The sequence below is a fragment of the Sceloporus undulatus genome, chromosome 5 (genome assembly GCF_019175285.1).
Source record: "Sceloporus undulatus isolate JIND9_A2432 ecotype Alabama chromosome 5, SceUnd_v1.1, whole genome shotgun sequence".
Classification (NCBI taxonomy): Eukaryota; Metazoa; Chordata; class Lepidosauria; order Squamata; family Phrynosomatidae; genus Sceloporus; species Sceloporus undulatus.
Window position 1 is genome coordinate 3,068,995 of NC_056526.1, and position 24,860 is coordinate 3,093,854.

At 41.6% G+C, this 24,860-nt stretch overlaps 1 protein-coding gene across 3 annotated transcripts in view; it reads right to left on the reverse strand.

Annotated features, from left to right (window-relative positions):
- Positions 1 to 24,860, reverse strand: part of LOC121932200 (coiled-coil domain-containing protein 136-like) — a 33,775-nt gene that overhangs the window by 6,252 nt on the left and 2,663 nt on the right. The window contains exons 2-6 of one of the 3 annotated variants that reach the window (XM_042470675.1): positions 16,625 to 16,742; positions 15,551 to 15,821; positions 7,199 to 7,330; positions 4,350 to 4,493; positions 2,775 to 2,886 (exon numbers count right to left, since the gene is read on the reverse strand). In XM_042470675.1, the coding sequence (XP_042326609.1) occupies positions 2,785 to 2,886; positions 4,350 to 4,493; positions 7,199 to 7,330; positions 15,551 to 15,821; positions 16,625 to 16,742 (767 nt within the window). In that variant the 3' untranslated portion in view covers positions 2,775 to 2,784. The remainder of the gene's footprint in view (positions 1 to 2,774; positions 2,887 to 4,349; positions 4,494 to 7,198; positions 7,331 to 15,550; positions 15,822 to 16,624; positions 16,743 to 24,860) is intronic. The other 2 variants (XM_042470674.1, XM_042470676.1) reach the window with 2 other exon arrangements.

The window sequence follows — 24,860 nt, forward strand, 5'->3', positions numbered from 1 at the left end:
AAGTAGGTAGAACCTGGGCTTCCTCCAGAGGTGCAACCACAACTGTCTGGCATGAAGTTACTTTAAATTAGTGAATAATAGTAGTAGTAGTTGTAGTAGTAGTTGTAGTAGTAGTAGTTGTTATTATTATTATTATTATTATTATTATTATTACTCTCCACTTTTTTAGCAAGTAGGTAGAACCTGGGCTTCCTCCAGAGGTGCAACCACAAATGTCTGGCATGAAGCTACTTTAAATTAGTAAATAATAATAGTAGTATTTGTTATTGTTGTTGTTATTACTCTCCACTTTTTTAGCAAGTAGGTAGAACCTGGGCTTCCTCCAGAGGTGCAACCACAACTGTCCGGTATAAAGCTGCTATAAGTTAGGGAATAATAATAATAATAATTCCCCTTCACTTTTTTTGACAAGTGAGTGAAACCTAGGTATCAGCCAGAGGTGTAACCACAACTAGCTGGTAAGAAGCTGCTATAACTTAGTGAATAATAACAATTATTATTATTATTAGTTGTTGTTTTTTGTTATCCACCGAATTGATCTCAACCCATGGCGATTCCATGGATGAGATATGTCCAAGGCTCCCTGTCCTCCACTGCTCTGCTCAGGTCCTGCAAATTCATACCCATGACTTCCTTAATAGAGTCCATCCATCTGACATGTGGTCTTCCTCTCTTTCTGCTTCACTTCACCTTTCCTACCATTATTTTCTTTTCCTATTATTCATGCCTTGTCATGATGTGGCCAAAGTACAACAACCTGAGTCTAGTCATCTTGGCTTCCAGAAAAGTTTCTGCTTTGATCTGGTCTAGCACCCATTTGTTTAACTTCTTGCTTGTCCTCAGCACTCTTCTCAAGCATCACATCTCAAAGGAGTTGATTTTCTTCCTATCCACTTTCTTCACTGTCCAGCTCTTGTATCCATACTTGGTAATAGGAATACAATTGCTTATACGATTCTAACTTTCTTGCTCAGTTGTACATCTTAACATTTTAGGATCTTCTCTAGTTCTTTCGTATCTGCCTCCCCATTCTTAGTCTTCTTATGCTTTCTTGACTGCAATCCCTGCTCTGATCAATGTTTGATTCCAGGTATGAGAACTCTCACTATTTCTATTTCCTCATTTTCTAGGTTAAATTTGTGTAGATTCTCCATGGTCATTATCTTTCTTTTCTTTATGTTCAATAAAAGCCTGCTTTTGCACTTTCTTCCTTGATCTTCCTTAGTAGTTTCTCTAGGTCTGTGATGTTTTTTGCTAGTAGCGTTGTGTCATCTGCATACCTTAGATTGTTGATATTCCTGCCTCATATTTTCACTCCTTCTTCTGTGTTCAAGCCTGCTTTTCGCATAGTATGTTGTGCATACAAATCGAACAGATAGGGTCAAAGGATCCATCCTTGCCTGACCCATTTGCCAAGTGGGAACCATTCTGTTTCTCCTTGTTTTGTCCTGACAGTGACTTCTTGTCCTGAGTAAAGATTCCTCTTTAGGACTATCGAGATGTATTAGCACTCCCATCATGTCTTGAAGGGTGTTCCATAGACTATCATGATCTATGCAGTCAAAGGCCTTGCTATAAAGCACATGCTGATTTTCTTTTGGAATTCCTTGGTGGGCTCTATTAGTCATAATATGTTTGCAATGTGGTCCCTGGTGCCTCTTCCTTTCCTGAATCCTGCTTGAACCTCTGGGATTTCTCTCTCCATGTATGGTTGGAGACTATGCTACAGAAATTTGAGCATAATTTTGCTTGCGTAAGATTATTACTACCCTCCGCTTTTTTATTATTACATGTATTTTATTTATGAGATTGTATGTGTGTATATATACAGTGGGCCCGCATTATACACGGCTTTGAGCTTACACACTCAAGCCGCGGGATGCAAGGGGTGGCATGTCCCATTCAGATGAATGGGGGCGTGCGCGGCGTGCACACAAGCCCCATTCAAGTGAATGGGGCTCCAGCATAGGCGGAATTTGCCTTACGCGGCGGGGTCCAGAACAGATCCCCTGTGTAACACAAGGGTCCAGTGTGTGTGTGTATATAGTATGTTAAAATATGTATTAAAACCGTTTAGCCAAAGTTAGCAAACCTTAGATATCTCTCTTACTCCTGGGGCTATGATTCCCATTTAGCACCTCATATACAGCCTGATACACACCGCCAGGACATGACGTCCTGGCGGCGATAGTAGGGCTCGGGACCGCACACTAATGTGCCAGTAGCACCACTATTCAGCGGCACCACCCACATGGGGGGCATATGGATGACATGTGGGTGTCTGATCACCCACACGTCGCAGCAAGGAAGGGGCGTAACGCAGGCATTACAATGCTGCAAAAAAGGAGCCACTCTAGGCGGCTCCTTTTTTGCTGTACAGTGTTACTGTTCCATTTGCTTGCTGCGGTAACGTTGCGCAACAAAAAGGGGCAGCATTTAAACACCAGTCTGTACTGCCCCATAGTTTGGGCCAAAAGGGGATTATGAGATTATTACTATCCTCTAGTTTTTTGGCAAGTGAGTAGAACCAGAGGCATAACCGCAACTATCTGGAATAGATCCTTGCATGAGAAGGGGAAAAGGAGGCTGAGACAGGAGATGGGCAAGGAAGAGGCAGTGGGTTCAGGAGAAGGACAGTAGGTAGGATGTGACTGTAGGAAGGGAGGGCAGGCAGAAAGCAACAGAAATTGGGGGACAGGGAAAGCACAGCCTCTCGGGCAGTCAGGCAAAGCAAAGCGCGTCAGCCCAGTGGAAGAAGCAGATCCCAACAATACCTGATCAGGGTTAGGATGAGGTCTCGGCCCACCAACACCAGAGCAGAGCCACTATAACAACCAGTCCTATGAAAGGGAGTGAGATTATGGGAGGGTCGGGCGCACGTGGGACCTGGGCAAGGAGCCAGGAGGAGGGAGCGTGGAGTGGATGATGGAGGTGACACCACAAAGACCACAAAGGGGGTGATGAGCCAAGGAGGCAGGAGGAAGGAGAGAAAAGAGAGAGGTTAGACCACAAAAGGGGACCCTCTAGGCAGCAGCAGTCGTCCAGACCCAAAGGGGATGAAGCAGGCTCTAACATCCCACGCCTTGGTGCTGCATGTCTCTCTTTTTAAATTTTAATTGCATAAAGAAGAGACTGGCTGGATCAGACCTGAAGGCCATGTAGATCAGCATCCTAATTCCTAAATGAGTTAACCAGATGGTTCAGGGAAGCCCCCAAGTGAGACTTGAAAGCAACAGTCTTCTCCCACTGTTGCTACACAGCAACTGGAATTAGAGGTACACTGCTCCTGAATGTGGAGATTCCACAGAGACATCCTCACTCATGGTGAACGATTGGCCTATCCTCTGCCACAATTGGTCTTCATCACTGTTTCAAGCCCTCTGAGCTAGTGGTCATTGCCCCACCTCTTGTGGCAGCAAATTCCATCAATGAGTTATGCATTTTGTAAGCAAGAGGGATGAAATATGGAACTGTTTGAAGGGTACCTGTACACAATGCTGCAGCACATTGCCCCCCAGCACATCTGCTCCCAAACTAGGAAATACTGATGATGTACAGAGCTCAATAACTGGGAAAGCATCTGTGCTACAAGGTGCCAACTTTATTACGGCACCTGACCATGAAGTGAGGGGATCGGTTTATGTGGCAAACTACACTCCCAACTTGGAAGATGGCGAGACTCCCAGATATAATAGAAAATAGACATCCCTGCTGTTAGGGAACTAAGTTGTTTTTCAGCCTGGCCCCCAGTTTGGGAGATGTTACTTTTTTGGTCTACTGTCCCAGAATCACCATGCTGGCTGGAGATTCTGGGAGTCATGATAAAAAAAGCAGTTTACCTACTCTAGATTATTTCACTAAAGGGCCATCATAGAGTCAGATGCCATGCGCTCACAGATTTTGCAAGAGTCCTACTTCTTGTCAGGGGTTCATACCTCTTTAGTCCTGGATTGCCAACAATGGCATCACAAGGAGGGTGCAGGGGGTACAGACTGCACCAGGTGGTACCCCAGAAGAGGGGTGACACCTGGGAGGGCCCTCCTGGCTTGCCATAGCAGCAGAAGCCTCCTCATGAGAACACCTCTGCTGTAGTGGCAAAGAAGAGGGTCAAGGGCACCCTTTTGGCCTCCACCACTCCTGGGTAACACGAGGGCTGGAGACGCCACTGATGGTCAACACACCAGGCAAGATGTCTCAGAGAGAAGCAAACTGGAGCTCATCATGCCTGGTTCCTACAGGCTGATGCTGAGTAGAGCTAAGAAGCCTTGGTCCTCTAGCTGAACCCAGTAGTCTCGATGTCCCGTCCCCTTTGAGCCCTTCTCTGTGCCCCACTGCTCTGGAGGGATTACCCGTCCGCCAATGGGGATGGTGCCATTGAGCCGCTCGATCTCCTCTTTGCACAACCGAAGCTCCTCATGCAACTGCTCCCACTCAGTCTGGCTGAGCTGGCACTTGCCCTCCAATTCACGCAGACTGTGCTGGGCTTGGTCACACTGCAAGGATAAAGGGAGGGGGGAGGAAGAAGATGGCAGAGAGGGCAAGCCGTCAAGAAAAGCATCACCACCTCTGTGCTGCAACACCATTTGCCCCAGCACCCCTTGGATCTGTCAGATTGCAAGCCCCTCAAAATTCATAAACAATAACAACATAACAATAGGAGGATGCAATGGAACATAGTTGCAAAATAAAATGAAAATAATGTCAATAAAAGCCAATGCAAAAAACCACCACCACCAATTATAATGAATTTGGAAAATACACAGTTCCCTCCAACATTTCACAGGTGAAAACCAGGACATTTGCAACCAAGCAACATCAGAATGTGATCAAGATGGCAAAAGTTATTCATAAGGAAGAACAGGCAAACCAGGAGAGGCTGCAGCAGTTTGCTTTTGCCTGAGCCTACAGGGAAGGGCAAGATTCTTCCTCTTCTTTCTTCCCTGTTGAGTTAACTAAGTGCAAACTACTTTTGCACTTTGAGCTCAGTTTGCAGCAACAGAAGTAAGCTAAGGACAAATGGTTGCTGCAAACTGAGCTCAAAGTGCAAAAGTAATGGGAACAGGAGAGAGAAACCAGGCCATTTTAACAGCAGCTGAAAAAGTGGGACAGCTGAGGCTTAAGTCAGACTGCTCCTGCCAAATTGGGATAGTTGGAGGGCAAGACATTCATGAAACACGTTTCAGATGACAGGGTTTATTTTTGCAAACTCAGGCCCTGCAGAAATAATCCAGTTTGAGACCACTTTAACTGCCCTGGCTCAATGCTAAGGAATTCTGGGAACTGTAGTTTTGTGATTCATTTAGTCTTCTCAATCAGAGAGCTCTGGTGCCACAATAAACTACAATTGCCAGGATTTTTTAACACTGAGATAGGGCAATTAAGTGGTCACAAACTGGATTATTTCCGCAGCCTGTTTTGGATCTCAGAATTTGTCCACGCTGAGCTGACTTCGAATGTTGCGTTATGTCTTTTGGTTGTGTTCTATGTATGTTTCTCTTTGGAGAAAACATGTGCTTCAAGGATGTTTATCTTCTTGTTCAATTGTGTGTTTTGATGTTCATTATACTTGGGTTTTTGCATGGGCTGCAACCATTATTTTCAATTTATTTTGCCGCTACATTCCATTACATCAGACTCCTGTTGCTTTTTTTAGTATGTATCTGTAATACAGTTTGGATTATTATTTTTTGGTGGTTTGGGTATCTTTGGCTAAAGTCTTTCCTTCCTGTTGTTGTTCGGATTAGAAGCCACATCATGCCCTAGACAGAAGGGTACAATGGGTATGGCCTCTGTCACCAGGAAGATGGATTTTAGAATCCTTGTTAGCTGTACAGCTAAACATTAGCAGCCGTCCAGTAGCATCAGGTTTAACCAGTACTCAGTAGGCCATCTTATACAGTTTTGGTGAGAAGAGGCAAAAAGCCGAGAACAGATTGGAGGAGTAGAATCACAGAATCATAGAGTTGGAAGAGATTACAAGGGCCATCCAGTCCAACCCCTGGCCATGCAGGAACTCTCAATCAAAGCAAAACAAAGTAAACTTCCCTTTTAACAACCTGTAGCAATTTGGATGGGAGATGGGTCAAATCTGGGCAGTTTACTTAACTTTATTTGCTTCTGCACTATATAACTGTTGGAAGTTCATTTCCGTGGGACTCAGACATGGGCGGAGGGCAGATACGCCCCACCTCAAGGACTCCATTTAGCCAGCCATGGGGAACTGGGGTGTCAGCAGTGGAAGAGACACTATGGGGCCCCTTTGCTATGACTTGCTGCAAGGAGATGCCAGTGAAAAGCAAATGATGTTTCCTCTGTAAGCCACCAGCTGTATTATTTACCACCAAGAAAGCTTATCCTATAACAGTGATGTGTTTCTGTAATGACTGGGCCCAGCAAATGCAGATGAAAACCACCCAGGGTCAGGGGAATGCCCAGCAGACAATGGATCATTAAGTAAATGGATAATACTCTGAAGCCTTGCCATTCAACCACATAACAATACACAGATGAACATGTAAATTGCTTCTTCTCAACCAACAGTATACAGTATATATTCCCCACTCTCTTCCATGCCAGCATTCTCTGAGGATGCCAGTCACAGCTGATGATGAAAAGTCAAGAATAAACTCTCTAGAACATGGCCTCACAGCCTGGAAAAACCATAAAAAAGGGTTGAAAATATGTTTTTCAAACATCAAGAAACCCTGAAGAGAAAAATCCTGGACTGATGTAAATGTTCACATTTTGAAACTTATGCAAACATGAACAAAACTCATGTGTGGTTTTGTGAGGAAAACAGCTTTTTTTGTGCAGAAATGCATCTAAATATTTTTGTGCTAAAATAAATATTATTTTCTGTGCAGAAAATGCTGTTTCTGTACAGAAAAGTTGGAAATAAGTCCCAAATTGTGCACAGGCTTTGCAATGTGTGTGACTGTTGAAGACTTTAAATCAGCAGGAAGAAAATTGCTAAAATTACTCTTTGCTTCCCTTAAGAAGAAAAGTTAGGGAAGAATGATATCCATTCCCTGGAGCCACACTCATTTTGCATTAGCCTCCAGCTGGGGAACAAGGACAGGGCTGAACTGAGTTGGTTTCTCTCTGCCCTTAATCCTTCTTGGAGCTCACTAGCTCACTCTTCCTTCTCCCTGGAGTGTTGGCTACTTTTTAAAATCAACGAAATGCCTTCCATTCCTACCTTATTTTCATCTTCCTCCCTTTCTTCGATGACATCTTTTTTCTTTTTTTCTTTTACTCTACTCTTCCTGTCTGTGTGGCTGGCCTGGGACTTGATCTCCCTTACGTACAGACTGTCTTGAGGTGGATCATGCTGCCAATGCAAGAAGGAGGCACAGAGGGGGAGCGTCAAGCAAAGCTTCTATGATTCCCCCCGGGAGCACTGTACAAATAAGGCAGTCTGATACCACTTTAAATGCTGTAGCTCCATCCTATGGGATGCTAGGGTCTATAGTTTCACAAGGCCTTTAGCCTTCTCTGCCAAAGAGTGCTGGTGACCAAACTACAAAACCTAGGATTCTGCAGGATGGAGCCACGGCAGTTAAAGTGGTGTCAATGGCATTGTTTGTACAGTGCAGACTGGGTTCAGCATCACCAGCCAGCAAAACCATGTGGTGATGGGAAATATAGTCCAATCCATCTGGGCTGCTGCCTGGGTTTGAGAAGGATGCCTTAGCAACCTTTCTCATCTGCATGGCCCTAACAGGGCTGACCAGTCACTTACAGAAGCCCTCTGGTCTGTTTCCTGGTTTTTGACTACTTCGCCTGAAACTGGGGAGAGGACTGTCAACCAGGACACAATGCCAAGATGACGGGTTGTAAGCAGTATGGTTGTGGGTCACAAGTGGGGCAAGGAGGCTTGCTTTCTGTGAGATGTCCTACCCCTTGATAACCAATCCCTAAATACGCAATGCCATGCCTTCTTTGCCAGCTGGATGCTCTAAGTCAGTGGTTCCCAACCTTTGGTCCCCCATTTGTTCAGCTCCCAGAAGCCCTGAGCACCCAGGAGCCAACTTGGCCAAGGAATTATGGAAGCTGAACTCTGAACCGTCTGGAGGAGCAAAGTTTGGGAACCACTGCTGGGAATCACAGCTGAACTGCATAAAAGCTTATTGGGTTTATAGAACCTCGTTCTGAGAATGCAGATAGCATAAGGCAGAAAGGACACAATCTATATTCCCCATTCCATGATGAACCAAGAGAGTGGAAAGCTCACAAGCAGACTTGTCCCAAAAGCCCACTTGCAGAACCAAGTCCAATTGCTTTTTAAAAATTGGTTCTAGAAGCCCAGTTTCACTTCCAAAGGAGACTCCACCACCCTCCAAGGAAGCAGCATCTTCCACTGTCGAACCACTCTTACTGTCAGGATGTTCTTCCTAACATTTAGGTGGGAGTGAAGAACCACGGAGTGCGACGTTGCATAGTGGGCACATTCAGGGCACAATAGTGGAAATGCTGCTGCACAACCCACAACATTGCACAACAACAATGGCTTGTTCTCCTGCCTTACTATGCTGCCTCTGTGGCCATTGCACATTGCACTTTGTGGTTTGCTCGTTGCACAATTCTAGCATTTGTCTACACGTTACCCTATGTTGCTATTCTGCATGGGGGTTGCAAAGTACTGTGATGACCTATATCGGCATGCGGTTCTTTACACTACACTATGGGCCTATTGAACTGAGGCCTACATGGGCCAAAAGCTACTGGGCACCAGCAGTAAAAGGTGACACTGGCAGGGGATCTCTCAGCAACAATGCTAGTGGCACTATAGCTAACACTGGTTAGCACTCCACAGAAGGACACACTGGTAAACCACTCCTGAAGCCTTCTGCCTTGAAAACCAAGTAATGAGACATTGTTCCAAAATGAAACGTGAGACAGTGCCAGAAGATGAGACTCCCAGGTCAGATGGCACTCAATGCGCTACCTGGGCAGAGCAGAGGACAACTTCAAATAGCGCTATGACTAATGACGCAGCTGGACTTAAGCCAAAAGGACATTCAGCTGTTGACATGCTCAGAGGTGATAGGAAAGTCTGAAGCAACACAACACATATTATAGGACCATGGAATTGGAGAAGCATGAAGCTAAACTCAGTAAAACAAGAAATGGAACATATAAATATTGCAATGCTTTGGGTGAGCAAGCTAAAGTGGACAGGAATGGGGCATTTTCAATCAAATTATGTTATTCAGGCTATGAAGATTTTAAGAAGAAATAGAGTGGCATTAAGAGTGAGGAAACAGTTAGTAAAAGCCATCATGGGAATAATTTTAAGTCTGACCAAACAATATCAATAAGGGAAAATCCATCAGTATAACTACAATTGAAGTTTATGGTCCAATTAAAGAGGCAGAAGACAAAGAAATGAGAGATTCTATGCTGAAGTTCAAGAGGAAATTGAGCGGGTGCAAAAACTGGGGGAAGAATCACCAACAATTTAAGATATTTAGGTGATACCATGCTACTGGCAGAAAACAGCAAAGACCTGGAATTACTATTAAGTAAAGTTGAGGAAGAAAGTGTCAAAAATGGATTACAGTTAAAAATGAGAATATCAACACAATGACCATAGGTGGTTTACATAACTGTATAGTTAGTAACAATGAAATAGTTAAATTTCAATTACTTTGGTTCAGCCATTAATCAAAATGGAGACTGTAGGCAAGAAATCAGAAGCCTGAGACTCAGAAACTATGAAAGAACTACTGCAGATAAGAATCCAAAGTCAGAATTGTCCATGACACTGGACACTGTTTCCGATTTACATGTATGGTTGTGAAATTTGGACAGCGAAGAAAGCTGACAGGAAGAAAATCAATGCATTTGGAATGTGGTGCTGGAGGAGAGTTCTACAAATACTGTAGACTGATGAAAAGACAAATGAATGGTTCCAGGAACAAATCAAGCCTGAACTCCCCTTACAAGCCAATATGACTAAACTGCAGCTATTGGACGTATCATGGTCGCCTTGGTCAATGATCTCCGTCTGGGCATCGACAGGGGAAGCGTGTCCCTGTTGGTGCTCTTGGACATCTCAGCGGCTTTCGATACCATAGACCATGGTATCCTTCTGGAGCGCCTGGCAGAGGTGGGAATCAGGGGCACTGTGCTCCAGTGGTTCCGATCCTACCTCTCTGGGAGGTTCCAGATGGTGCAGCTGGGAGATGTGTGCTCCAATAAGAGGGCCCTCACATCTGGGGTCCCTCAAGGAGCCATTCTGTCTCCCATGCTATTTAACATTTACATGAAACCGCTGGGAGAGATCATCCGGAGACATGGGGTGCAGGGTTATCAGTACGCTGATGACACCCAAATAGTCTTCTCTATGTCTCCGACTGATGCAGTGACCGAGGATGGCGTCTCTCCTCTCGTGGCCTGTCTGGAGTCGGTAATGGGCTGGATGAGGGAAAACCGACTCAAGTTGAATCCAGAGAAAACGGAGGTACTAGTGATAGGTTCTCCTGGTCCAGGAATGGCGGTGGTTCCACCTGTCCTGAACGGGGTCACGCTCCCTGTGAAGGACTCCGTGCGCAGTCTGGGGGTGCTTCTTGACTCGTCGCTTCACCTCACAGCTCAGGTGAATGCGACGGTCAAGAGCACCTGTTATCAGCTTCGGCTTATTCGCCAGCTGCGCCCATACCTGGCCCAGAGAGATCTTGAAATGGTGGTACACGCTCTGGTAACCTCTAGATTGGATTTCTGCAATGCGCTCTACATGGGGCAACCCTTATACCATACCCGGAAGCTACAGATGGTACAGAATATGGCAGCCAGACTGGTCACTGGCACTTCCAGGGCCAGTCATATTACACCTATACTTAAAGATCTGCATTGGCTGCCCATTCGCTTCCGGGCACAGTATAAGGTGTTGGTGATCACCTATAAAGCCCTACATGGCTTGGGCCCAGGATACCTGGAGGACCGCCTCTCCCCATACATTCCGCCCTGCACCCTCAGGACATCTGGGCAGCAACTACTGAGGGTTCCAGGGGCTAGACTAGCCTCCACAACGAGGAGGTCATACACCATCGTCGCCCCGGCCCTCTGGAATACGCTGCCCATAGAGCTCCGCTAGGCCACCTCCCTGGCCCAGTTTAGGAGGGAGTTAAAAACCTTCCTATTTCGATCAGCATTCCCCGAATTAAGTTCCAGCTAGTCTTCCCCCCCTTCGATGGCAATGGCAGCTGGCTGATGGGGTTTTAATTTTGATTTTAATATGGTTGTATTTTAATATGGATTGTGGTGTATTTGTATTTGTATTATTAATATGTTGTTCACCGCCCTGATCATTGGAAGGGCGGTATACAAATAAAATTTTTATTTATTATTATTTATCATGAGAGAGCAATAATGCTGGGAAAAGAGGAAGGCAATAGGAGAAGAGGAAGACCAGATTACAGGTGGATTGATTCCATCAAGGAAATCACAGCCCTGACTTTGCAAGACTTGGAGATCTCTCATTCATAGGGGTCACCATAGACTGAAAATTACTGGAAGACAATTAACATTTGGTGTTATGTTCAGTTTATTGTTGTTATATGCCATCATGTCCACCGTCACTAATGGCCACTGTATCATAGGGTTTTCTTGGCAAGAGTTAGCTTTATTGGATTTGATTCATTGGATTGGTAGTTTGGGGAGGGAATTAGAATTCTTTGCCAGAGAGCTATAGCGCTGATGTTCAGAGGAGTGGAGTACAGAAATCCAAGTCCTCATGCCAAACTACAGATTCCAGGATGCCATAAGATGAAGTCATGACAGTGAAAGAGGGGTCAAACCACAGGAAAGAAGAAGTAAAAAAATATAATTAATGATATTTTCCATATCTCCGAAAATGATTGTTGATTTAAATGAAATGTATTTCCTTTGAGTGTCTGTTTGTGAGTGGGGAGGGGGGGAGCATATTATGAATTATGGATCATGTCATTTGTTTTATGTACCATGTAAATAATAAAGTTTAATTTAAAAAAAAAAAGAGGGTCCAACAAACTAGAACTGTGCAGTCGGCAAGAGACCTTAATGGTTTTTCTATAACCTTCATATCTCTGGGCTATCACTCAGGCCAACTAGGGCTGCAGCTGCACTGCAGAAATAGTCCGGTTTGACACCACTTGAACTGCCATGGCTCCATGCTATGGAATTCTGGGAATGGTCATTTGTTGTGTGAAGCTCCCATGCCACAACAAACTACTATTCCCAGAATTCCATAGCATGGAGCCATGGCAGTTCAAGTGGTGTCAAACCAGATTATTTCTGCAGTGCGGATGCAGCCAGAGAACAAGGACTGAGCTCAATGGGGTTTTGCCCTTAATCTGACTTGGCACTTCTATTTTCTGTCTTTGCCTTTGCTTAGTCACTTGCCTCTTTTATTCTCTTTGAATTCTCTTTGATTTCTATTTCCTTTATTTAACTTTATTTTTTAATTATTATTATTTAAAAAAGAAACACTCTATACATAAAATAACAGACATTACGTGGGGGGGAGTATAATAGCTCTAGTACAGTAAACTTTTAAAAAATGCTTTAAGATTTTGTGACTGTTATAGGATAAGATGTTTATCTTTTCAACTTGAAGCTCAAAGGTTGTAAAATGTCTAGGATTGTGTGATACAGTGTGGAACTATGAAAAGGTCATACTTAACAAATCTGGAATAAAACGAGAAAGGTAAAAAGAAACAGGATAGACAGTCTAGATGGAAACGTTGGACCCTAAAGTAAGAGCCACATAAGATGAGACTAATACAGGTATCAGAAAGTCACCTAACTTTGAATAAGTTTCTATTTTTTCAAAATCTATATTCACAGTAAAGGAAGTCTTTTTGTGCTTGTTTGATTAAATTTTAGATTTGTAAAGAATAGCGTTTAGACGAGATATGCATGTTTGTCTATTTGATTTCTGTTTCTAACTGTTCAACTGAAGTGAAGTGCAACATTTACTGCAATGCTGAAGGCTGGGGACCAAGGAAAAATTCCTATGAGGGACAGAAACCCTCTCCAAACCCCTAGCTATAACCTTGTTGCTTCGCCCTGTTCCTTTGTCCTCTCTTGAATCTACAGCTCCTGTATGCCTTTGCTTCCAATTCTCCTTCTCCTCGAGTTCATTCCTTGACTTAAGTTTGTCCTTGGCTAGATCTACACGGCAGAATTAATGCAGCTTGACCCCACTTTAATTGCCATGGTCCAATGCTATGGAATGCTAGGATCTGTAGTTCTGTGAGGTATTTAGCCTTCTCTCTCAGAGAGCTCTGGTGCCACAAACACTACAAATCCCAGGAATCCAGAGGATGGAGCCATGACAGTTAAAGCAGTGTCAAACTGCATTAATTCTGCAGTGTAACAGCAGCCCTTGTTGCTCCAATTCTTCGATTATCCATTTAAGCAGAAGATGTAAAATACAAAATAAGATTTATTTATGTATTTGCTTTTAAATTGTATATATGAAATACTAGGTGTTAAAAAGATTCCTTGCTATCACTGTCTTTATAGATGCTGTCTACTATACTTTTTGTTTTGTTTTATGTTGTTTTGCTTTACTGTCTATAATTAATAATAGCAATAACAATTGCCTTCTCACTCCCACAAGCCCCTCCACCTGGCTAGGAACAGAGACATCTCTTTCCTTCCCTTTCTAAAGAACTTCAGTTTATCACTGATGATACGGATCCCTAGCAAGCAACACAGTTTGTGCTTTGCTCATTCAAACCAAAATGTCCTGACCCAGATTTCAATTCATCTTCTATGTGCTAAACTATTTTAGGTCTTTTTTCTGTCCTCATTCTCCCACCACAACCATTTTCAATCTTTTCTCTGCTTTGGACTGTGTGCAGAATATTCTTCTGTTCTTTTCAGGTTTCTCTGTTTCCATCCTTTCATGGTTGTCACCATATTTTTCTCACCACTTTTCATTCTCCCTTTTGGTTCAAGTACTAGTTCTTCTGACTACAATATCATACATATGTTCAACTCACACATACTATTCCATACCTGAATTCACTTCTTATCTAGCATTTCAAATGCTTTTCTCCCTAATATCCCCCCAAACCGTGTGATTTCTGTCCAGCCCGTCTCAGCATCTCCCCTCTCATCTTCACTTTTACTAGGTAGTCTTATAGTTTCTAAAAAAAAATTCCCCTATTAACCTCCTTTCTAGCTACCTACCTACCTTCCTTCTTTTTCTAATAAATATACAGTTGGCCCTCTATATCCATGGATTCTGCATCCATAGGTTCGACCATCCACAGCTCGAAAATATGCCAACAAAATTAATTCCAAAAAGCCAACCTTGGTTTTTCCATTTTCCGAAGCATATATACTCGACTATAAGTTGAGAAATTTATGCCCTAAAATTGATCCCTAAATCCTGGGTTGACTTATATATGGGTCAATAACTAGTACTGCTTAGAAAGTACTGCTAGTGCTGCTTACAACAAGCAAGTCTGATGCCCTACTCTTGGTGCCTCGAAGTACATGTTTTTCTGTATTTGTGTGTGAAAGAGGTCCCCAGTCCAATTTGCAAGCCTCCTCTTCCCATGGAAAAAACTCCCCATTGAACACCATTTGCTTCCCTCTCCAGTCTGATTTGCAAGCTTCCTCTTCCCATGGATGAAACATTTAATACCACTTGCTTCCCTTCTCAATCCAGTGTTAACACCTGTCCTCCAGCACCAAGGAATCAGTGTTAGGTGATGGGGAGAGGTCCAAAGGAGAAGGAGGGATGGACGTGGTACTTTCCTCTTTCCATCCTTGGTTATAGCCCCCTAAGTTTTACCCTCGACTTATCCACAGGTCATATCAAAATCCATGATTTTCACCCTGAAACCTTCCCTCAACTTATACATGAGGTCGAATTGTACATGAGTATATACGGTAACTGAAATTATACTTTAGGTTTTGAAATACTTTTGCCCAGCTCTTTCCTAAAAGTGACATGTCTGGGCCTGCATGTTACTTTAGGTTTCTCTGAAAAGCCTTATTACAGGGGGGCTCTCCAAACAACAATGAGGATTTGACTCAGGTCATTGTGACTCATAACCTATTCTTTTAACTTGTTATGGTGCATGAGCTGCCATAGGTAACCTCTCATAGGTCAGCCTGTGCTGAGTTCCTCACATCTTCTACCTGGGATAATTCTCTTCCATTAAGTGTGCAATTTTGGGAGAGACACACATGGAGCAGTGTGGGAGGAAGGGGACACCTGCCCAGCCGGCTAGATCAGTCATCAGCCCTAGCGATCACATCCAAGGATGTGAAGGTGATCTGGTTGGCCAACTGAGTGTTCCCTTCTCCCCTCACTGATCCATGTGCTTCCCTCTGATCCATGTGCTTCCCTCCTAAAGCTGCACACTCAGTGGAAGAGGACAACCATCCCCAACAGTAGAAGTATACCATTCTTCGATCAAGGGTATATGATTGACTTCCCCACTTGAACCTCCAAACAAGCTCAAAGACCAAGGCAAGCATGAGTGCTCAAAAGAGAGAGCATCAGTGCTCCAAGGAAAGGGGAAACTCCTAGCCACCATGCTCGTACTTGCGCCTGAACCAGCTCCACTTTCTTCTCCTCCTTCTCCAGCTGGCATTGCAGGTCATATTCGCTCTCTTCCTCTAGCTTCTCCATCTTGTCGTCGTCATACTCACTGCCCACACCCATGATCTCCACTGATTTGAAGGAGACACTGCCACCCGACTGCAGGGTGTTCCTCCGGGCTATGGAGACCCGGCGGATGTGAGGGTTAACGGTGTCCAGGTCTGAATCTGAGTCTGAGTCAAAAGACTGCGAGTCGTCTGACTTGGTTCTGGTCCTGCCGGAAGAAGAATTGTCAATGAGAGGAAGGCAAATGGAAAGGTGGCTGAGGGAAGGGGGGATGTTATAGGATAAGGGGGTGTTGAGATGAAGGATGAGGGAATGACAGGGATTTGGGGGTGGAGGGATGGTGGGGACTGTTTGTGCTTTAGCAAATATACTGCTGTCAGTCAGCAGGAATTTCTGGGTTTCCACAGAGCATTCATAGAATCATATATTTGGAAGGAACTGCCCTGGCTCAATGCTAGGAAATTCTGGGAAGTGTAGTTTTGTGAGACATTTAAGCTTCTCTGTCAGAGAGCTCTGGTGCCACAATAAACTACAATTTCCAGGATCCCCTAGCACTGAACCAGGGCAGTGAAAGTGGTCTCAAACGGGATTACTTCTTCAGTGTGTTTTGACCTCAGAGAAAGTGAGTAGAGATACCTGCAACTCACACACACACACACACACACTCCTGATAAAGGGGGTTGGTGGCAGTCAGTGCCTGGGATGATGGGTTCTGTAGCCTCATATCTCTGGAAGAGAGCAGCATGGTGAAAGGGTGGAACAGACAATACTGGGCTAGATGGAGCACTGGTCTAACTCAGCAAAATCCACAAGATAAATAGGGGAGATATGTCTCCAAGTGCTCTGTAGATGGTCTTTATTTTTTTATTTTGAAACAAGACCATCAATAGAGGACTTAGAGATGTTATCTCTCCTATTTTTCTTGTGGATTCTGTTACATGCTCTCCAGTATTTGTCACTTCTAACTCAGCATGGCACAGCTTTATGCATTTATAGGACTCTGAGACTCACCTGTACTTTATGGCCTCCAGTCTCTCCAGCTGATGGACCATGATGGTGTTGCTTTCCTGCAAGATCTGGTACTCATCTGTCAGGTCCTGATATTGAGCCCGAACAGTCCTGAGTTCCTCTGCAAAGTACCCAAAACCATGTGAAACACAGCAGCATCATTCACTGAGAGTACTGAGTTCCAAACCTGCTTCCCCATCACTGCAGAGGTGCATGGAGTTTATGGTTGGTTGGTTGATCCATCCATCCATCCATCCATCCATCCATCCATCCATCTCCCAAGTCTTATTTCTATCACAGTTCAAGGCAACTTACAATAAGTTTAAAAAGATCAAGCTAAAGCATTAATTTACAAAAGTGTGTGTGTGTGGGGGGGAGAAGTAAACAACAATACTATTACCAAAAACATAATTAAAAATAGTTAAAAACACTTAAAACATATTTAAAACGTAATTCCCAATAAAATATTTACAAAAGACAGCTCATCATTTTACACACACACACAACCACTCCATAATTAAAATTCAAAGTCCTGCCCGAATACAAACGTTTTCACCTTCTGGCGGAAAGCAAAGAGGACACCCCATCTCAGCAGGGCTAATCTGCAATCTGCTCTGGATTTTAGTTTAGCTATCACAGGTGCTAAACCTATTTAGGTTTAAGCATAATCAAGACACAGTTGGCTCTCTATAGCCTTGGGTTTTTTATGCACAGATTCAAGCATCTACAGGTAGAAAATATTCCCCCAACAATATAAATTCCCAAAAACAAACTCTGATTTTGCCATTTTATATAAGGGACAGTATTTTCCTATGCCATTGTATGTAATGGGACATGAGCATTCATGGATTTTGGTATCCATGGGGAATCCTGGAAGCAAGCCCCAGGGGATACCAAGGGTTCACTGTAATAATAACAACAACGATAATAATAATACCCATTGTATATAATGGGACTTGAGCAATCACAGATTTTAGTATCCACTGGGAGTCCTGGAACCAAACCCCAGTGGATCCCTAGGGCCCCCTGTAACAACAACAACAACAACAACAACAACAACAACAAATACCCCACTGTATGTAATGGGACAAGCATCCATGGATTTTGGTATCCATGGACGGTCCTGGAAGCAAAACCCAGCAAATACCAAAGGACCACTGTACAAACCTTGTGAAACATCCTAACAACTGTAGTCCCCTAAAATATAAGAGTACTTGTACCAACGTAGGTTACCAACAGGATTCTATTTAAGAGACCATCTATATAAACTAAACGTGATAGCTAGTAACTCTGCAGGTAGTTCCACATCAGAGCATTTCTCTAGGGCAGCCTTCCCCCATGCTGGCTGGGAATGGTGGGGGTTGTAGCCGCACCCATCTGGAAGAGGAGACTGCTCTGTGGTGGTACTGTTACTGTTATCATCATCATCCCACCTTTTACCTAGTCTGGGACTCAGGTTAAAACCAATGCAACTAAAAAATTCACACTTTACAAAAGATAAAAAATATCAGTAGAAATAAAAGCAATTAAAAGAATGTGGATTTAAAAGAAAAAACTAGAAATGTAATTATGTTTGTGTGTATTTTTTTTAAATTGAATTTTAATTATAAATACACGTAACAAAACAAACTAAGACATACACATAAAACATATTACAACACAATAAAGGAACATATCAGCTTTCATCCATCCATTAGTCATATCTTAGATCTTACATCAAAGTTTACATCATGTATTTTACACTTCCATAGTAATCTCCACCATTCTTGTTTATCTCGTATAAGTTTGTTTCCTCTTCTCTAATTTTCAATTGTTGTACCAGTTCCTCTAATAACAAAGTGTATTTCAACATCAATGTGATATATCAGAAAAGAAAAAAGAAAGTCTGTGCTCTGCAGGTTCCTCCTATTCAGAATAACTATTATACCAAACCTTAAGTCTATTTTACCCTTGTCTTTCTTTATTATTTGTGTTCGCTATTTCTCTAGTCTTTCTGCCATAAGCACATATTTATTATCAGATTATTTTCCCCTTTATATACTTTTTCACGCATAGCCATTCCTTTTCTCTTTCACAGATTGTTTCTGTTTGGGTGTTTTTCAAACGAGCCGTTAGAATGTCCATTTCCATTGCTTCTAATAGTTTATGAAACCATTCTTCTTTTGTGGGCATTATAGGTTTTTTCCAACAGCTGGCGTATACTATTCTGGCTGACGTTACTGTATACAGAGTTATTCTTCGATATTTCTTCTCTAAACTTTTATCCATTATTGTGGTAGTCATGTTCAGCAAAAAGAGGAGGGGATCAAAGGGGATAGGAATTTGGAACATCTCTAATATTGCACAGTGAATTTCTTTCCAGTATTGACCAGCATATTTACATTCCCACCACATGTGGAAAAAATTAGCATTGGGTTTCTGACGTTTCCAACATCTTGTGTTACCTGCCTTATATATTAAGTTTAGTTTATTCGGTGATATGTACCAGTGGTAGTACATCTTCAAGAAGTTTTCCTTGTAATTTTGACATAGTGTATACTTGCTATTCTCTTGCCAGGTCTTTTCCCAATTTTCCATCTCTATAGGTTTGCCGATCTCTCTTGCCCATTTTATCATTGTATCTTTAACTGTTTCCTGTTCCAAAAAATCTTCTGTTATAACTTTATAAAACTTGGACATATGTCTTCCTTTCTTATCAAAAATATTTCGTCATTTCAGATTGGTTTTTTATACTCAATTTTTTTATCTATTTGAATCTTTCCCATCGTTGCCTATATAGGTACCAATCTTCCAGGAGGCCTTCTGTTTTCCATAAGTTGTATGGACTTAAATTCCCCGTTTTTTCTAGGAGTTTCTTATATGTTAACCATCATGAAGGCCATATGTTCTAGTTTTTGGAATAAGGCTTCTTGGCTAAAAACCATGAGGTAATTTTGGAAGAAAGTTCCTTGATTTTAACCCAAATTTTAGTAGAGAGTTTCTTATACAAATGATGTGAAAACACTTTGTTCGCTTTGATTTTATTGTACCACAGTGACGTGGACACGAATTTAACTGTGTGCTTTCCAATAGCAATAAGCTTTTATTTTCCAATTTAACCCAGTCTTCAATCCACATAGGCTGGACGCATAATAGTAGGCTTTAATTGTAATGCACATCCACCTTTTGATCTTTCTTCCGTTATACTTTCATTTTCTTCTTGCCTTCCGGCCGTTCCAGATGAATTCCGTTAATTCTTTCTGCCAATTGTCTATATATTTCATATGGGATATACTGGTAGATTTTGAAATAAGAAGTTTCGTCTTGGAAGCACGTTCATTTTGATCGTCGCAATTTTTCCCAGGAAAGATGTTTGAGTTTAGACCACTTTCCCAGATCTTCTTTAATTTTCTTGCATGTGTGCTACAGTGTACCTCGGGATACGAATACCCAGTTACGAATTTTCGGGATCGAAAAAATCCCATAGGGACTATGTTTTCGGGTTACGAAGTTTTTTCGGGTTACGAAAAAACTCCGGCGCTATTTAAATGGAGGGTGCGGCGAGCCGCGGCTTTTTCCCATTAGCGCCTATGGCATTTGGCTTACGAAGCTTTTCGGGTTCCGAAAGCGGGCCCGCGGAACGAATTAATTCGTAACCTGCGGGGCACCACTGTAGTTATATTGAAGAGATCAATGTTCCTTTGTTATAGTGATCCCTAAATATTTAGCTTTCTTTGCAATTGTACAGCCCATTTTTCAATAAGATTCTTTTCTTCAATTTCTGACATGTTTTGGTTATTATAATTGATTTTTCCTCATTGATTTAAATCCTGAATGTAAGCTATTCCTGTATTGAGCTTTTGAGGATGTGGGATACTGGGGATAGGATTTTCTAGTACAAACTGTATCATCAGCAAAGGCTTTTATCTTGAACTGTTGATCTTGTATCTTGACTCCTGAATCCATGGATCCGCCCTTATTGATTACATATGATTTCCAGGGTTAAGATAAACCTAGAGGGGACCGGGGACAACCCCTGTCTGGTTCCTCTCTCTCATCTTAATTTCCTTTGTTCTTGTATTGTTAAACTATTATATGGGCTTTCTGCTCCTTATATACAGCTTGGATCATTTCAAGAAGTTTCACCTGCCTCTATTTTTTTTGGATATCAAATATAAAGGACCATCTGACCCTATCGAAGCTTTCTCTCGTCTAATAGACCATTGCTATTTTTTCGGGTGTGATGTTCAAAATGCTCTAATGTACGTGGTAACCCCGGGTACGAATTACCCACTACGAATTTTTCGGGATACGAAAATCCCATAGGGATTTTTGTTTCGGCTTACGAAGGTTTTTTCGGTTACGAAAAAACCCCGGCGCTGTTTAAATGGAAAGGCCGCCACCGGGAGGGCAGAGAGGCTATTTTTTCCATAGCGCCTATGGCAATTCGGCTTACGAAGGTTTTTCGGGTACGAAATTAGCCGCGGAACGAATTAATTTCGTAACCCGAGGTAACTGTATTAAATTGTGCTTCTTATGTGTCTCTCATTTGTTTCTTGGCAGAATCCACTTGTCTTCATGGATTATCGGTTAGTATTCTTTCAATTTTCTATAATATTAAAATGAATATCTTAATCGATTAAGCAGAGAGATCGGTCTGTACATTTTGGGTCACTTTTTCTTGTTTTCCTTGGAATAGTGATGTAAGCATTTTTCCAAGATCAGAATCCCATGTTGTTTATATCGTAAGGTCTTTCAACGTTACGATATTCATCCAGTTGTTTAGTAAGCTGCGAGGCCGTCTGGCCCAGAGTTTTATTTGTCAGTAGTTTTGATGTTGTGATTCTCAGTGTAGTAAAATTCTTTATTTAATGGCTACATCTCTGCCCAGCTCAAGGTAACAAGCTTCTGGTTCTCTAAATAGTTGGAAATACACTCCTTCCTTGAGTTTTGGATTGCTTTATCTAAATCTTGAACAAATTGTCTAAAGTTTGTTAATTTCATCTGGGGCTGTCTATCCTTTTATCCTTATTTTCATTCTAGATCATTTTCCGGCTTTCCGTTCTCAGTTTATTTGCTAATCATTAACCCGCTTATTTCAGCTTCGAAGTGCTTGTCTACTTTTTAAGTTTGTTTTCTATCTCTTCAGTTGTCAGAGTCTTAATTTGATGTTGTGTTCTTCCATTTCTGTTTCGTTTTTGTACTGTCATCTTCCAAGCTTTCTCTTTCATCATCAGCTTTCCTATTTTCCTTTCCTTTTCCGATCTTTTTTTTATCTCAGATTGTATTTTACTAATAACCCCAATTACAGCTTGCTGAATCCCACACCAATTTTTTTATAATTCTTCTTTCTGTTTTCTTCGAAGTAGAATTTCATGCCTTTTAATCTGATCTCTGTATTTTCCATTATTTAAACTGTGTTTTAATTTCCAGTTGTTGAATTTCTTTCATAGAATTTTAACATAATGATTCTGATCAGATGTTCGTTTGGCAATATTTCATGTCCTGAATCTGGTTAGCAATCTTTTGGTTATCAGAAAGTCAATTCAAGAAAAAGAATCATGACCTTCTGAGTAGAAGGTGGGGCCCTGCATCTCCTTAATTTATATCTCAAATATCATAATGTATAATCGCCATTAATTCAAAATGTGTGGGGAATTACCTTGATTTTTCCGGATTTTCCTCCTCTATTAGATTTCTGTCTTGTGGGTTCTAGACCGCTTAAAGTCCCCCAACAGTAATATTTGATCTTCCGTATTTTTTATTTGCTTATGAATGACTTGCATAATATTACTCTGGTATTCATGGTAGCAGTAGATCCTATTACAATATTAGCCCATTTTGAGTTTGGATTTACTCAATTATGTGAACCATTCTTATCTTAAAAGTTCTTCTTGATATTTTTATTTATGTATACACGACACTTCTCTTTTTTTCTCAGTAGAACGCAACAAATTGTCCAATTGGGGTTCCTTATATATTTGTTGTCTTCTTCTTTATCATCTATGACTTCTTACTACATATAGATCCTATTGTTTTCAGATAGTGGAATACTAATTCGTTGTATTTGAATTATTCCCTTGACATCCAGGAATTATTTTCATCTTTCACTTTTGTGTTTTCAATTATTATTGTTAGGTTTTGATTTTGTTCCACCCCTTCCACCCCTTTCACAATCTTTATTTTAGTTTCCTTTATTTTCTTTTTAGAGTTTTCAAATAAAATAGAAAAGAAAAAGAGATTAAATATATGTTAGCTTAAAAGTTTTTCACTCCAACTGCTTTTCTAGGTCTCCACAAGTCCATAGCAGTTCCGGTTTCTCTTCCCTTTTGTAGTGCAGGGGTTCTGATATCTTCACTTCCCTTCTTCTGCTCTCCTTCCTCTCCTCTCCTCTTCTTTACTCACTTTCTCTGGATTAAAAACTTTTTCCACGTTCTCTTCCTTTTTTTTTTTGTTGTTTGTTTCTCCATTCTCTTTTGTGTAGTTGTTTCTCCTTTTCCTATAATCCCCTTATATTTCTCTTTTAATTTCTTCTGCTTCTGCAACTTTTTCCTTCGTTGTCGATTTTGAATCTTTTGGTTGTGGAAAAGGTTAATCCTTCGATTCTTTCCATTTATAGTTGATGACCAAATTAGACAGTGTTTGTGTTAACGATTTATATTTGTTTTGCAGTCAGGATCTGTGGGGCAAGTCTTTAAATATTTTGGTTTCCATTCCCTCAATATAAAGCTTCAGTTGTAATTTTTTGTATATTAAGTCTCTAAGTTTCGTCCGGACTCGACATACCACTACGCTTTGTGGCTTCTTCTTTTCCGAGCCTGTATGAGTTTACTATAAATATTTATCGTTCTAATTCCATAGTGCTTTCTGGAAACCTACATATTTTGCCAGGTCCGGGAGGATCTCTTTCTGTAAGTGTTTCGTTTATTTTCTCTTCAATTCCTCGATCTTGTGCATCTGTCACGATAACGTAGTTCGTTGCTTAATTCTGTGTTTGTTGTTGTTCCTGTGTGCTTATGACTTTCCGAGATATCGATTCTAAGTCCTTGGTTCGTCTTTATTCTTGCATTTCCTTTTGCGTAATTTTAATTTCTGTCGTCATTTGTCCATTCTTTTCCCATATATATCCAGTTCCTTCTTAAGATCTTCCTCATTTCAGTCTCACTTTTTATCTCTTTCTCAGTTCTGAATTGATTTTTCAAATCCTTTTCATTTCCTGTCGGAGGTCTTTCATTTCTGGCGCATCATGCGTATTTCATCAAGAATGTGTACTACGGGTTGTTACTTTAATAGTGCCTTAAAATGATCCTCTCCTCTGTGACTCTGGCTCATGCTTTGTGCTTTCTTGTTTTAGAAGCCATTTTTACCACTTTTTCATCTTCTTGTTAATGTCAATGAGAGGAAACAATTTATATTTAACCAACATGAAAAGAAAACTATACAGAATATCTATCTCCAAGAATTTCAAATGATCAAAGTAGGTACCTCGGGTTAGAAATTAATTCGTTCCGCGGCTAATTCGTAACCCGAAAAACTTCGTAACCTGAATTGCATAGCGCTAATGGAAAAAATAGCTCTCTGCGCCTCCGGTGGGGAAAATAGCGCCGCGGTTTTCGTAACCGAAAAAACCTTCGTAAGCCGAAAAACATAATCCCATGGATTTTTTCGTATCCCGAAAAAATTGTAAGCTGGGGTAATTCGTATCCGTGGGGTACACCTATCTTTATGTTTTGTGATCAATATTCTACTTATCTATCCTCTTGTTATCAATTTCTTGCGTTCCAGTGGTTTCTATTCATTTAGTTATAATCAATTCTATTGATTCAATTAGGGTTTTTAAGTCATAACACAATTTTTTCTTATTATCTACACTTTTTCTCTAATACTGCATTATATGCTAATTAATCTAATACTAATAGTTCTGTGATTACATATAATTTCTTTAGTACTCAATTCTTTTCGTTCACATTACATATCATGGTATACAGTGTGTGTATAATGATAATGCATAAGTAATTAGTTTGTGTGTAAGTGTGTGTAGAATCATAGAATCATAGGTGGGATACAATCGCCGCTTTCGCGGTCTGCCGCCGCCGCCAGTTAGTCTGCGGCGCCGGAGCCTCCACACGGCGCGGGTCCCGTGCAGACAGAAAAAGAAGCTCCAAAATGGAGCTTCTTTTCAGTCGGTTTGCGACGTAGCGGCGCCAGGGGCGCACTCACTACGTCACAAAGGAACGCGAGCGGTACGGATGCTTCAGCG